This window comes from Malaclemys terrapin, chromosome 1, assembly GCF_027887155.1.
Source record: "Malaclemys terrapin pileata isolate rMalTer1 chromosome 1, rMalTer1.hap1, whole genome shotgun sequence".
Classification (NCBI taxonomy): domain Eukaryota; kingdom Metazoa; phylum Chordata; order Testudines; family Emydidae; genus Malaclemys; species Malaclemys terrapin.
The window spans coordinates 146,146,133-146,160,271 of NC_071505.1; the positions used below are offsets into that span (position 1 = coordinate 146,146,133).

At 42.0% G+C, this 14,139-nt stretch overlaps 1 protein-coding gene across 3 annotated transcripts in view; it reads left to right on the forward strand.

Moving 5' to 3' along the window:
• The window catches only part of SPAG17 (sperm associated antigen 17), a 245,908-nt gene that overhangs the window by 202,095 nt on the left and 29,674 nt on the right, over positions 1-14,139 (forward strand). For all 3 annotated transcript variants that reach the window (XM_054042535.1, XM_054042551.1, XM_054042544.1), the window contains 5 exons: positions 2,079-2,206; positions 3,343-3,473; positions 6,546-6,673; positions 7,608-7,790; positions 13,754-13,867. In XM_054042535.1, the coding sequence (XP_053898510.1) occupies positions 2,079-2,206; positions 3,343-3,473; positions 6,546-6,673; positions 7,608-7,790; positions 13,754-13,867 (684 nt within the window). The remainder of the gene's footprint in view (positions 1-2,078; positions 2,207-3,342; positions 3,474-6,545; positions 6,674-7,607; positions 7,791-13,753; positions 13,868-14,139) is intronic.

Genomic DNA, 14,139 nt, shown 5'->3' on the forward strand with positions numbered 1-14,139 from the left:
CAGGTCAACTCACTTCTACTATCTGCCTCCCACTGAGCTACTCTGCTCCCCCTTTTAAGCTCCTCCTCCAGCCTGTGCAGGTTTTGCAGGTGCTGTGGGTGGGGCTGCCTGGCTCAAGAGTAGTGCTTTAATCCCTTCCTTTCCAGTGCAAGGTTTGTACTCCATCACAATCACCCATGGGTGTATGCATTATGGTACAGTCTTTAATTACATGATCACATATTGTTTTTTTAACAGGCTCATTCAATGCACAAGCTGGACTGTGCTCATTAAATGAGCAGCTATGCAATAATTTATTTTATTTTCATAGTTCAATGTGTGGCCCCAGCACTTATTTACTGCATGTATGTTTTAATTATTTAATAATTTAATTATAAATCCTAATCATTATTATCATGGGGTTATCAGGAACTACATTTTGGAAAGTAGATGTCTACATTATGCTCACTATATATTTTCATGAAAATGCAAATAATACTCCTGGGGGAATTCTGTGCCACTGCGCATGCGCAGAATTTATGTCCCCTGCAGATTTCTTTGCTTGCTTCCCTGCAGAAAAATGACTTTCTGATGGGGAAGCAAAGGGAAGTCTCAAGAGTGGTCATGCAACTCTCCCCAGCAGTATGTTTCGGGTGCGCAGGACAGCCAGCAGAGAGGTAAATCATTGTGGGGCAGGGGATGGGACTGGGGAAGACCTTAATGATGGCTCCTACCCTGCGCCAGGCTCAGCTGCTAGTCCCAGCTGGGCTGGGGAGGATGAGACTTCCTCTGCCCCTGCATGGCATCAGGGACTGGGTCAGACCAATCCCCAGATTTCTCCCCCAACTGCAGAAAGCTCTGCAATCTACACACACACACGCACGTGTCCTGTACCCATCACTCCTCAGCTGCAGGGGGAGGGATCCCTGTACAGAGAGCTGCTCCCCCATCCGCCCAACCTGCATGCATCCAGACCCTCCCCGCCCAGGCACTCAGAACTCCCCCGATGAGCCCCATTCCCCCTGCACCTGGTCCACCTCGATGAGCCACCCACACCTGGATCCTCACCCCACTGAGCCCCACTCCCTTAGCATCTGGACCCCCCACAGAGCCACACACACCCAGACCCTCTCTACCGAGCTCTATCCCCCACATATGCAGACCTCTCCACTGAGCCCCAACCACCTTCACCTGGACCCCCCTGCAGAGTCCCATTACTGTAGCACCAAGAACCCTCCACCAAACCCCTATGCATCCAGATCCTTCCCGTACCTGGATCCCCCAGATTGCCCCACACAGAACCCTCTCAACTCACACCTGGATCCCTCCACACCAAGCCCCTCCACACTTGGATCCTGCCTTACTGAGCCTGCCTGCCCACACTTGATGAACCTAGCATGGAGGGGCAGAGCCCTGGGGTGTTTCTGGGACAGGCCCAGTCCTTGTGCTGTGCCAAGGTTGGGTACAGCCTCACTACTGAGTCCGTGTTCCAGGGGGGAGCTGCACAGTGATCTCCCATCTCTGTGCAACCAGTGGCCTGTGCTCCCCAATGCCATGCTGGAGCCTCCACATTTATTTGACAAAGAACATTTGAAGAATTTTAAAATATTGTGCGCATCATTTTTATTTTTTTGGCGCAACATTTTTATTTTTTGGTGCAGAAGGCCCTCAGGAGTAAAATAAATAATAGCATGAGTGTATCAGTACTTGTGTAAGTATGCAGTTAGCTGGTTTGACCTGCAAATGTATTCTTTGTATGCAGGTACCCATTTGTATGTGCAATTGCATATTGTAAAGATGGAACTTAAACACTTTTCTTTGAAAATTTGCCCACAAATGTCTACTTTAAAATCCCTGAGTATTATTTATGCACTGGCTCTTAGGATTAGGATTCTTGACATAGCATACTTAGCCAAAAACATTTATTTTGTTTAACTCTGCCACTCCTACTCCTATTATCCTGGACATTTAGCTGCCCAGCACAAAATAATGACTTGGCTGTAACTGTAATTGTGCTACCTCGCATCTGGACTTAGTAGCAAATTCCTGTTTTTAAAAGATTTCATAACCCAAATGATTTTCTGTGTTTCCCATCATAGGTCATGGCTGATGGCAGCACATCTGTGTTCATTCCCAGCATTGATTCTGATGGTGAGGAAGATGGATACTTAGTACCAATACCAAAAGAAGTTCATACTCCTGTCACATATGGTGAACATGCCCCCAGGTAAACCAAACATACCACACAGGAGATTGGTTCTTGGCCCTATGCTATTTAACATCTTTATCCCTGATCTGGAAGAAAAATAAAATCATCACTGATAAAGTTTGCAGATGACACAAAAATTGGGTGAGTGGTAAATAATGAAGAGGACAGGTCACTGATTCAGAACGATCTAGATAGTTTGGTAAACTGGGCACAAGCAAACAATGTGTGTTTTAATACAGCTATATGTAAATGAATATATCTAGGAACAAAAGAATGTAGGCCATATTTACAGGATGGGGGACTCTATCCTGGGAAGCAGTGACTCTGAAAAAGATTTGGGAGTGATGATAACCAGCTGAAGATGAGATCCCAGTGTGAGGCTGTGGCCAAAGAGCTAATGCGATCCTGTGATGCATAAATAGGGGAATCTCAAGTAGGAGTAGAGAGGTTATTTTACCTCTGTATTTGACACTGGTGCGACCCCTTTTGGGCTATGTATTCAGTTCTAGCGTCTTCAATTCAAGAAGGATGTTGATAAATTGGAGAGGGTTCAGAGAAGATCTATGAGAATGATTAAAGGATTAGATAACATACCTTATAGTGATAAACTGAAGGAGCTCAATCTATTAAAAAAGGGAAAGTTAAAGGGTGATTTAATTACAGTCTGTAAGTCTGTACAAGGGGAACAAATATTTAATAATGGGCTCTTCAGTCTAGCAGAGAAAAGTATAACCAAAGGCTAGAAGTTGATGCTAAACAAATTCTAAAGCTAGGAAATAAGGATTACATTTTTAATGGTGAGTTATTAATCAACAGAAAAATTCACCAAGGGTCATAGTGGATTCTCCATTGCTGACAATTGTTAAATCAAAATTGAATGTTGTTCTAAATCGTATGGTCTAGGAATTATCTTGGGGACATTTTATGGACTGTACTGCACTGGAAGTCAGACTAGATGATCATAATGGTCCCTTTTGGCCTTAGACTCTATGAATCTGTAGGCTCGCATTTTCCTTATTATTTGATGCCACTATCTTGAACTTCCACTTTCTCATTATGCCATCACAATGTTCTTTTCTAGAAAAAGGTGTGTGATTCTAATGTAATCTGGAACTAATCTGGAACTAATCAGATTTGTACGGGTGATTGTTTAGGTTCTTCATTGTCTACGCTGATGGTTCAGGGACTGAACTCCTTCGGAACAGTGACATAGAAGAATACCTTGCTTTGGCATATGGTGATCCAGCTACTGCAGTCTTGCAGGAGCCAGTACAAGAATGTCCAGGTAGGGATATTTCATTTCCTTTTTGCCAACTCAGTTTAGAAATAATTAAAATAGTTGGAGCAGGACAAACAAAACTTTTACTTAGGTAGGAAAAATGAAAGTGATGTTCTCCACTGTGCTCATGCTCCAAATTTGCCACCCCGCCAGTCCCATAGTGATGACTGCATCCTATTTCTGACCAATGGTAGCAGTGTACATGGGCTTCTACTCCACAGGACGTGAAAGTGGCAGGGAATGTGGAAGAAAGAACTTATAGAAAGACTGTGGAATGTAGTAAATCAATTGAATGACTGATTGATTAAGGGGGAAGTTAACACACATTTGGTACACTTTTATCCTTTTATATACATGAAAATGGAAATAACTACTAAATACATCGATACTGTGAATTTATTGTGGGGTAGGGGAAATCACCAAATGTCTCTTGTTAGTTTAACCATCCAACTATATCTATGTGTGAAGTAAAATGATCACTATGAATGGTGGCTCTTTGCTATTTGGAAAGCACCCTCTATGCATTTGGTGTTAAGGACATTGAAAGATATAACTTAGACAGGGATTATTAATAGCATATGGGGCCTTCTACCTGTAGGTCCATGGTAGTAACTGAAAGTGGCTACACTCTGAAGGCTTGGAGTGACTTGTGTGAAATGAATTACCAGGACTCAGTGCCAGTCCTAGTGAACGAGCTATGGGAAGTGTCTGAAGGGGACAGACCTTCACTAAAGAAATAAATTGTAAACAAGCCAAATAGAGAAACATATATAGTATCCCCTTAATGTGGAGAATACGATGACAAAATGGCTGCTTTAAGTAGTACAGGGGTAGGCAACCTTTCAGAAGTGGTGTGCCGAGTCTTCATTTATTCACTTTAATTTAAGGTTTCACGTGCCGGTAATACATTTTAACGTTTTTTAGAAGGTTTCTCTCTATAAGTCTATATTATATAACTAAACTATTGTTGTGTGTAAAGTAAACAAGGTTTTCAAAATGTTTTAAGAAGCTTCATTTAAAATTAAATTAAAATGCTGATCTTACACCGCCAGACTGCTCAGCCCGCTTCCAGCCTGGGGTTCTGTTCACCTAGGCCGGCGCAGGCTGAGCGGGGCCTGCAGCCAGGACCCCGGCTGGCAAGGGGTTGGCAGCCGGGACCTCAAACCAGGGGGTGGGTTCAGGGGTCAGGGCAGAGGGCTGGGGTGTGTGGGCGGTGCAGGGCAGAAGGCTGTGTGTGGGGGCGTTCAGGGGTCAGGGCAGAGGGCAGTGGGGATGTGGGAGGTTCAGGGCAGAAGGCTGGGTGTGTGTGGGGTGTTCAGGGGTCAGGGCAGAGGGCTGGGGGGCATGGGGGGTGCAGGGCAGAAGGCTGGGTGTGTGTGGGGGTTCAGGGCAGAGGGCTGGGGTGCTCGGCTCATGAGGGTGCTCCCAGCCCCCTGCCCTGAGCGGCTCATGGCAGGGGGCTGGAAGGGATATGCCCTGTTCCACCCCCTTCCCCAAGGCCCCGTCCCTACCTCTTCTCTGCCTCCTCTATGGAGCAGGGAGCACGCTGCGGCTCAGCTCTGCTTCGCTCCCCCTCCCGCTCGCAAGGGCCATCAGCTGATCGGCACAGGGAGAGGGAGGGGAAGAAGGAGGGGCAGGAAAGCACCACGCTGGGGGAAGAAGCAGGGGGAGGGGGAAGCTTGGCTGCCGCAGGACCAAGCTTCTGCCTCCTGCCCCCGCAGGGGAGAGTGGTGGGCAGGGGGGCTGAATGGGGCTGGGGACCCTCCTCCCCTCCTCCTCCTCCTCTCACAGGGCAGGCAGCAGTGTGCTGCTCAAAATCGGCTTGCATGCCGTGTTTGGCACGCGTGCTGTAGGTTGCCAACCCCTGAAGTAGTACAATAAGGGTACAATTCTCCCAATGGCTGATCTAGGGAGGAATTGAGAACAACCATCCCACTATTCACCCTATCAGGTTTTACACAATTTGAAGTGTTGCTTCCACCAAAAATAAATGGCTTCCCAGCAGATAAATTGAATAACTTCAGTAAAACTGCCACTGGCACTGGAAAGAGGAAGGGGAACACAACAAAAGAATCAGGAGGGCAGAAGTGGGAAGTTCAGGAGGGGAGACAGGATATGTTCCATGAAACTGCCAGACGAGCAAGCAGGCCTGCTAATCACCCTCAGCATTCTGTCTGAGAGTGGCAAACCATTGGGCTTCCCCCTAAAAAGATGGCTACAGTTAGGTATGTGGTGGCCTCTATAGGTTCAGATAAGAATCCAGATTTTAGGATGCTTCTTCAGACTTCAAACTTTTAGGGCCTTCCCACCACTAACTTGGCTATTTTTGCTATATTGACAGTGGGGGCTTTTCTGCTTTTATATGCTTATGGAACACTGTATCATTGTGACAGAACAACTCACAGTGATGTAAATTTCTTATGTAGTGTATGAGGCAGAATATAGGGCTAAGTGGATTTTTTGGTCTGGTAGGAGAGGAAAACTTTAAGAAAGATCTGAAAACTGCATCACTCTTGAAGACTTGATAATTAAGACACCTGTAGGTTGTTGTTGTTGTTTTTTTTAAAAAAAGCTAGAGTTCATCAGAGAGTAATAATTACAAGTAATTAATTACCTGTGGTCTGAAAGTGAAATGTAAAATAGGATAAAATGCAGCTCACAACAATGCTTACATTGAATATGGAAGTGTAGCCTAAGTAAGAGTTCCATATGCTGCTCAAGATGGTGCAATGCTGTAGTTTTTTCATGGTCTGCAGCTCCTTACTCAAGATGAGGTCATGCACTCCATAATATGCAAATTAGATGTATCCCTCAGACTCCTGGCAAGTTGCAAATGCAATCTGTGGTTTGGCAAAGTTGGGTGATCCTAATCCAATACTTACCTATCTTGCAGCCACATTGTGATCCAGTATTGTCTCCAACCATCAGTATTACATTCTTGCATTCATTTTCACAGCCCAGTAATAATATGCTTTACATTTACATATGTTCTTTCATCTGAAGATTTCAAAACCCTTCATCAAATTCTCCATCCAATTTGGATGCAAAATTACTTCTATTGAAATGTTTTTGACCCAGGTGTTCTAAGTATTACTGTTCTCCGTCCATTGACTGAAACTTCTCCCTGGGTAATGAAGAGAGAATCATCCAATATTGTTCCTCCTAGCCTCCAGTCCAGGAACTGGGATACATTTCCTCCATTTGAGGTATAAATCTTTCAAAACTCTTTTTTCTCCATGTTTTGCTATTAGGCATTGATGTTACTCTATTATTAACTATTATATTTATTATTTGTACATAGCACTTGTAGATTGGATTCATAGATTATAAAGCCATAAGAAACCATTGTGATCATGTGGTCTAACCTCTGCATAACACAGGACATCACTCTATCAATTTCTATTTGAGAATTTCCAAGCACTTTATGTACTTAAATTAATTAAACCTCACAACATCTGTGTGAGATGGGTAAATATTATTATTCCCAATTTATAGATGGAAATCTGAAGCACAAAGATGTTAGTTGAGTTGACTAAAATCACACATTGAGTCTAGCCCAGAGCCAGAAACAGAACTCTAATCTCATCAGTCCCATGTTTTAGCCACAAAACCATGCTGTCTCTTTAAGACAATCCAGAGGGCATCCTCATCAGAAAATATTGATTAGATTAGGTTCCATTAGATTAGGATGTGTTAATGTAATAAGCATGCGACATGCAGGAATTCACTGTCCCCTAACTTCACTGGTTACATTCATAATTAGATTAGGGTAAATCAGATTTGGATCCAAACTTTGCACCTACTCTCACCTTTGTAAAATAAAACTCTGAAATCCAAACACCACTGACTTTGAGGGATCCAAACTTCATGTCTTGGGACACGTTTCTACATTTCAGCATAACAACTTGAGAGGATGCCCTGTGAACTTGGTCATAACTATAGATCCTGGGCTAAGAAACACCCTAGCCTGAAATTCAGTCTCTGAGTTTATCTAGCCCAAGTTGCAGTTCTTGCTATGTGAGCAGGATGCATTTTCATGTAAGTATCTCTATAACCTTGCTTTCTGACTTGTTGAGAACCTTCCATGTCAGTATAATAAATAATCTCCTGCTCTGTTTGCTCGTTGTTGATTGTGTTCAGAGGAAGATTCCAGGTCCACCATTTGGCACACATATTTGGAAAGGTCTGTGCATAGGATCCAAAGAGCTGACTGGCTCTCCAGCACCTGTACTAAAATGCCCTAATGTGCTACAAATCCGTCAGCTGATCCAGTATGAGCCAATCAGTGATGAGCTGAGACTGAAGCTGCAGCTGTCCCTCAAGGTAATGCAGTCATAGTAACTTCATTCTCTCAGTAAACAGAAATTTGCTGACAAATCAAGTAGTGTATATTTCTCACACACCCCTGAGACAAGAGCTGTCAGTTACTTGGAATCCAATAATCCTTGTACAAATATATAAATTTACATAAATATTTAATATATGTATATAAACATTTTAATATACGTTAAATTTATATAAATATAAAATACATCAATATTATATATATGTTACATAAAATATATAAACCCCAGATAGGGTAGGATGCTGACCTTGCCTAGTTTATTTCACAATAAAACTAAAGTGCCTTGTTTTCACTATTCTTTTCCTCGGTATAGCTCACTCACATTAGTTATTCCAATTGTAAAACACATTTTTTTTTTTTTTAGTAGTGAAGATAAGGCTGTGTCAGGGCTGAGCCACATTGACGCAAGGTGTGTTGTGGGAGTTTTTCTGCCAGTGCCTGTGCTGTACTTTTTCTGGGGATAAACAGTCTGTATGGCTGTCATTCAGACAACGCTTTCTACTAGGAAAAAATCACTTAAAGGAAACCACATAAAATTCATTTAAAAACAGTCTTCCCTCTATTATTAATAGCATGTATTGCCATTGACACAATGCTGAAAATCAAATAATTGTTTAGACTATTTCATAACTTTTCACATTTCACTCAGCTTCAGCAGCAGAACTAGACTGGCCTGTTTCACTTTCATTTATACTCACTTTCTAGGTGCACAAATTGTTGTCATTTTTATTCACAATATCAAAGAGGAATGTGTGAATGCCAAAACAAACATTTTTAATTGGAATATTTTAAAATTCTATTCATATCGGGGGGTTTTTCATTCTTTAATTTGTTTTCCACTTACAAAATTTACATTTTGGACCAAGGATATGTCCACAGTGCAGCCCCTTTAACAAATAAAACAAAATCCTATACCCAGGGCCTCTTCTTACCCCAAATGTATGGGCTGAACTCCCCATCTCTGTTAATTAGACTCTTGCATGTCTCTTGGTGTAAAAATAGACCTCAAAGAATAGGTTAAATAATCTTAGAGAAGTTTACATTTCATGTGATCAATTTTTATTTCAGATATTAATTAAAGGTGTCTTATGTCACAGATCTGGTTGAGCTCTTCCCTGGACACTAACCAGACTGCTTTGAGGGGATCAAAAACACTGAATCCCATGTGGCCTCAGCTTCCAAGGGCTGAGCACAGTTTAGGCAATATCCCTGACTTGGAGACTCTTCAGGTGCAGACCTCATGTCTGATGCCTCTTGGCAGTGCGGGCCACATAGTCCAATTACCTAGGCCCTGGAACTAATGCCATTTCCCCCAAGCTTCTGCAGCAGCATGTTCTGCAGAAGTCCCACCAAAGGTGTGAGCCATCAGTTTTACTGTTTACCTCTTCAGGAGCATGCAATAGTGAAAGCCAGCAGACATACAGACAGACTTTGCACAGGATTCTAAAACACCATATTCTTTACTTAGGTAACTCAAGAAATACACAGAGCTCCTCACTGCTCTGGGCTTGAGTCAAGTCCTCTGGGGTATCTGGGATCCTTCTGCAGTTCATGGTTTCTCTTCAGAATCATGGTGCTTTCTCTAGGTCAGCTAACTTTCCCTGCCCTTGGCTGGTCCCACAGTTAAACTGAACCCCCCTGCTAAGATAGGCTGTCCATCTCTTCCTCTCTCCTAAAGCTTCCTGCTACTGTCTCAGTGAAACTCTTGAATTTATATGTCCCCCTATCAATACCTGGTTCCTTTGTTCTGCTCCTGCTTTGGATTTTCCACTTCCCCTCCTTTCAGAGGCCTTGGACAGACTAGCTTCTCCTAACCTCAGCCAACCCATTGTCCAAGGGTGTTTGAACCTGAATAGGCAACCATTTAAGGTTTAATGCTTGTTGTCCCTGGCCTGGCACAGACATCAGCAAATGGTGGATTCCAGCTCCATACAGAGGTATTCCATGATTCAACAATTTCATAATAACAACTTCACAACATCAGCCAGAAATTATTAATTATGGAATGACCAGTTCCCCAAATTGTCACACCTCATTACACTATGAACTGAGCTAATATAGAATAGGTGCCCTTAATCTCATCAGATAATCCAAGTTGTCTGAAGTGCAGACCATGGGTCAAAAGTGACCCATAGAGTTCTGAAATGCAACCTATTGGTCATCTTTATGAGTGAGGGGCAGCCCATTTATAGACTGACCTGAAAGATCCACTCTGCGCCTTTAGTTTCTATGTGTCGTGTCACAGTTACCAGGGCTAACTGCACCTCTGACACCTCCTCGGTTCTCCAAGCGCAACCCCTCTCCGTCTCAGGTCTCTAGTCATCACCTTTCAAAGTAGCAGCCGTGTTAGTCTGTATCCGCAAAAAGAACAGGAGTACTTGTGGCACCTTAGAGACTAACAAATTTATTTCAGCATAAGCTTTTGTGGGCTACAGCTCACTTCTTCGGATGCATAGACTGGAACACACAGACAGAAGATATTTATACATACAGAGAACATGAAAAGGTGGAAGTATGCATACCAACTGTAAGGGGACAATCAATTGAGATGAGCTATCAGCAGCAGAAGAAAAAAAAAACCTTTGAAGTGATAATCGAGATGACCCATAGAAGGTGTGAGGAGAACTTAACATGGGGGAAAAAATTCAGTGTAATGACACAACCATTCCCAGTCTCTGTTTAAATCTAAGTTAATTGTATCTAATTTGCATATTAATTCAAGTTCAGCAGTCTCTCTTTGGAGTCTGTTTTTGAAGTTTTTTTGTTGCAAAATTGTCACCCTCAAGTCTGTCACCGAGTGGTTAGAGAGGTTGAAGTGTTCTCCCACCTGTCTCGCCAGGTGGAATCATGCGATTCTCCCACTCTCAGACTAGGCTCTGGGTTGCAGTCCCCTGTGTATCAATCCTGATTTACCTCAGCAGGTCTAATTTAAATCCATACCTTCTTAAGGCAGTGACAGTGGTAAGCAGTGACCAACCAGCTTCCTTAAAACAAAGTATTTTTTATTTAAAACAAAAGCATTTCAGAGAAAACATATTTTTAAACAATAAAACAGACTGTGTGCCTATCTAGCTTGTTTCTAAGACTTACCAATCCCTGGCTCTGGGACTTCCCTACTTCTTTAGACTCCTTCCACAGAGGCTTTCACACTCTGTCAACCTGGCTCCCTAGAAACTTCCTACTGACAAATGGCAATGCCCCCTCATCCCCATGAGAAGTACTTTTTACATTTTAGTGTTCTTCTCAGAATCAAGTTCCCAGGCTGACAAAATAAGTTTGCATCTTCCTTGGAGACAGGATACTTGAAGCTAACAGCTTGGCTCATTGTCTTTCAAGTGCATGCTGGATTGTCATTCTCTAGAACTGTTGTGTTGCTTTCTCGTTTGCTCTTCCCAAAGCCCCTTATTAAGTTAAATCAGTGCAGTCATAGAGGAAATTTTAATAACCCTCCATAGTTATACTGTAACTTTACCTCACTGAGTGGTTCATTTACTGTATTCATAGCATTGTTAAACATCAGTATTCATATATCAATACATAGCAATTCCATGTCCATCACAGGTTGCATCTCCCAGATGAAAATAGGACAGCTTTAGTCTGTTTCATTTTATACAGATTAAATGTGTTTCTTGGGATTATTTTACAATACTAAGCCTAGTGTCATCACTTAACTACTCAGCAAAAAAGCACTAAACATTGAGAAAAAATGTAGGAGAAAAATAAGCTTTATATTTTTGTTTCTGACACAGAGAAAAAGAAACTTAGTCCAAAATGTGTATTTCTTCATTTCCTACTTGGTACATTTTCACGATACTCTGTTTTAGAACAGCAGGCTCTCCCACACTATACAGAACTCTCAAGTGCACCAGACTTGGAAGGGCATTCTGCATTTCAGCTGCATCAGGTGATGCTCCACAGATATGAGAGAGCTGCCTATTAAAATTCCCTTTAACGTAGGGGAAAATCCACTGAAATGAAAGCTAGGCGATCAGGAGATCTAGTCTCTCCTCTGCTGACTGCTCTTTATATTTCCACGCACTTCATTCCACTCATTTGATAAATAAGCTAACTGGGGAGGTAGCAGAGGATTACTGTAGTCAGAGGTGGGAATAGAATGCAGGTATGTAATATGATCCTGCCTGTCACAATTAATGTGCCAAATCTATGTGATTGGCCTTCCTGACTGTAACCACCACTCAAACCGCTAGATCACACTCCCCCCACACACACACTCCCCAGAGCTAGAAATAGAACCCAGAATTCCTGATCTTCATCATTCTACTGCTCTCTATCAAATAGTTCTGGAACCCTCTGGCAAAATGTGTCACATCCCTCTTAAGTGAGTGGTCTATAAAAAGATGTAAGTTATCTTTCAAGTCTTAGTGTTCTTAGCTGGAGATCTGAAAATCCAAGGTTCAAACCCTGCTGTTGACCCATATCAACCCCCTGTTGACCCTAGGGGGAGGGATAGCTCAGTGGTTTGAGCATTGGCCTGCTAAACCCAGGGTTGTGAGTGCAGTCCTTGAGGGAGCTGCTTAGGGATCTGGGGCAAAATCAGTACTTGGTTCTGCTAGTGAAGGCAGGGGGCTGGACTCAATGACCTTTCAGGGTCCCTTCCAGTTCTATGAGATAGGTATATCTCCATATATCGGGGTTTAAAATTTTGGTTTCTCAGTTTTCTTTTTTAAATAATTAGTTTATTTAATTTACACAGTGAAAACATCCTTAAAATAGATTTTATAATTAAAAAACATTATCATCTGTCAATTATGGTACAATGCATAACAAAACACAGGTGATTCACATTTCAGTCATTTGTCACACATTTTATGTGACTGGTTTACACAATGGTAGGTTTGAAAGTTTGGAGATATGGCAATATGTGCTATGTGTAGAGGAAGTACCCTAATGTAGTCACTTGATTTTTATAGTATATTTGAAAAAAGGTCTTGTTGCAATAGAGATACACTGACTGCTTACATCTCTTACACATTTGAGACATCATTCTAGCAGGACTCAGTTTTACTCATTTGCATTACATACATATACTGATTTACATATTGGTCTTTTAGAAGGGGGCAAATTTTTGAACTTCTTATGCCAAATTCCCAGGTTAGGTCTCTGCATTTAAAAGATTATAAATTAGGTCTGCAAATGGCCCTCAGAATAAGAAGGAACCCCTAGAAAGAAGCAGTGCAATTATGGGCATTCCAGAGACCTTTGTAATGATTATATTAACCAGAAATGTAACTCTGTCCATGGAATACCAGTTCTCTGGCTATTCCAGGAATAAGTGACTTACAATGATCAGTAGAGAAAGATGAAGACAGACAGAACTGATACCACTAATAGCCACTAATTCTTTGCATGACTTCACAGACATAACAGAACTGCATTTGTGGAGTAGAGCAGAGAACATGATCCTAAGTACAATTGCAAAGACAATATTTCTCCTTAGAAAGTTGCCTCTGTAGATCCCCATTGTCAGTCATGAGAAGGTAGATTGAAACTACTTACGTTAGAAGAAAACTTCTTTTGTTATAGAAGAATTTTTAAGCTAGAGACTTACTTGGTCAGAACCTAGCCAAGAGCTAGAGGAGAGGGCACAAGCTTTCTCTTCTCCTTCCCCATTTCTTTGGAATTCAAAGACGTATGGAAGAATGCCTGTTCATGAATCCTTGCATGTAGCTTGCCATCTGGATAGGGATGTGAGCCTAGCCCTACCTATGGTCCCTACTTTTCCATCTAACTGAGCTTGTAAGCTTAAATAGACAAATAGAGCTCCACCATAATTTCTTGACCCTGACAGTGTGAATCCTCAGAGGCAATATATACCTCACTTACTGGTAAGTAAACTCTCCTCCATATGAATGTCCATTATGTTTACTTCTGTAAAACAAACAGTTGCATCTCCCATATCCTTTATTCACTGCTCCACTAGGAATACATAGATTACATCCTGAAGCAGGAAGATGAGATGCAAGAGATGACCATTAAAGAACCAAGAACAGAGGAAGAGAAGGGTAATGCTGCTGACCTCCTCAAACTGGTTATGGTGAGAGAACTTCATTTTGAATTGTTTTTTTTCAATACCAATTAATGAAACTCAGGCTCTATTTACACCAGGAACAATATGGCATTGTCACTTCTGTTAGCAACCATGCCAGGTGCTTGCCGTGCCTCTAAAATACATCATATCCATTCACAAAATAACAAACAAAATCTTAGGATGTAATATAGCAGAACACCAGCTCTACTATAGTTCAGGTTGAGCAGCACTTTCTGTTTAAAAGTTGACTCTTCCAAGCGCTCTTAAAATCCACGTGC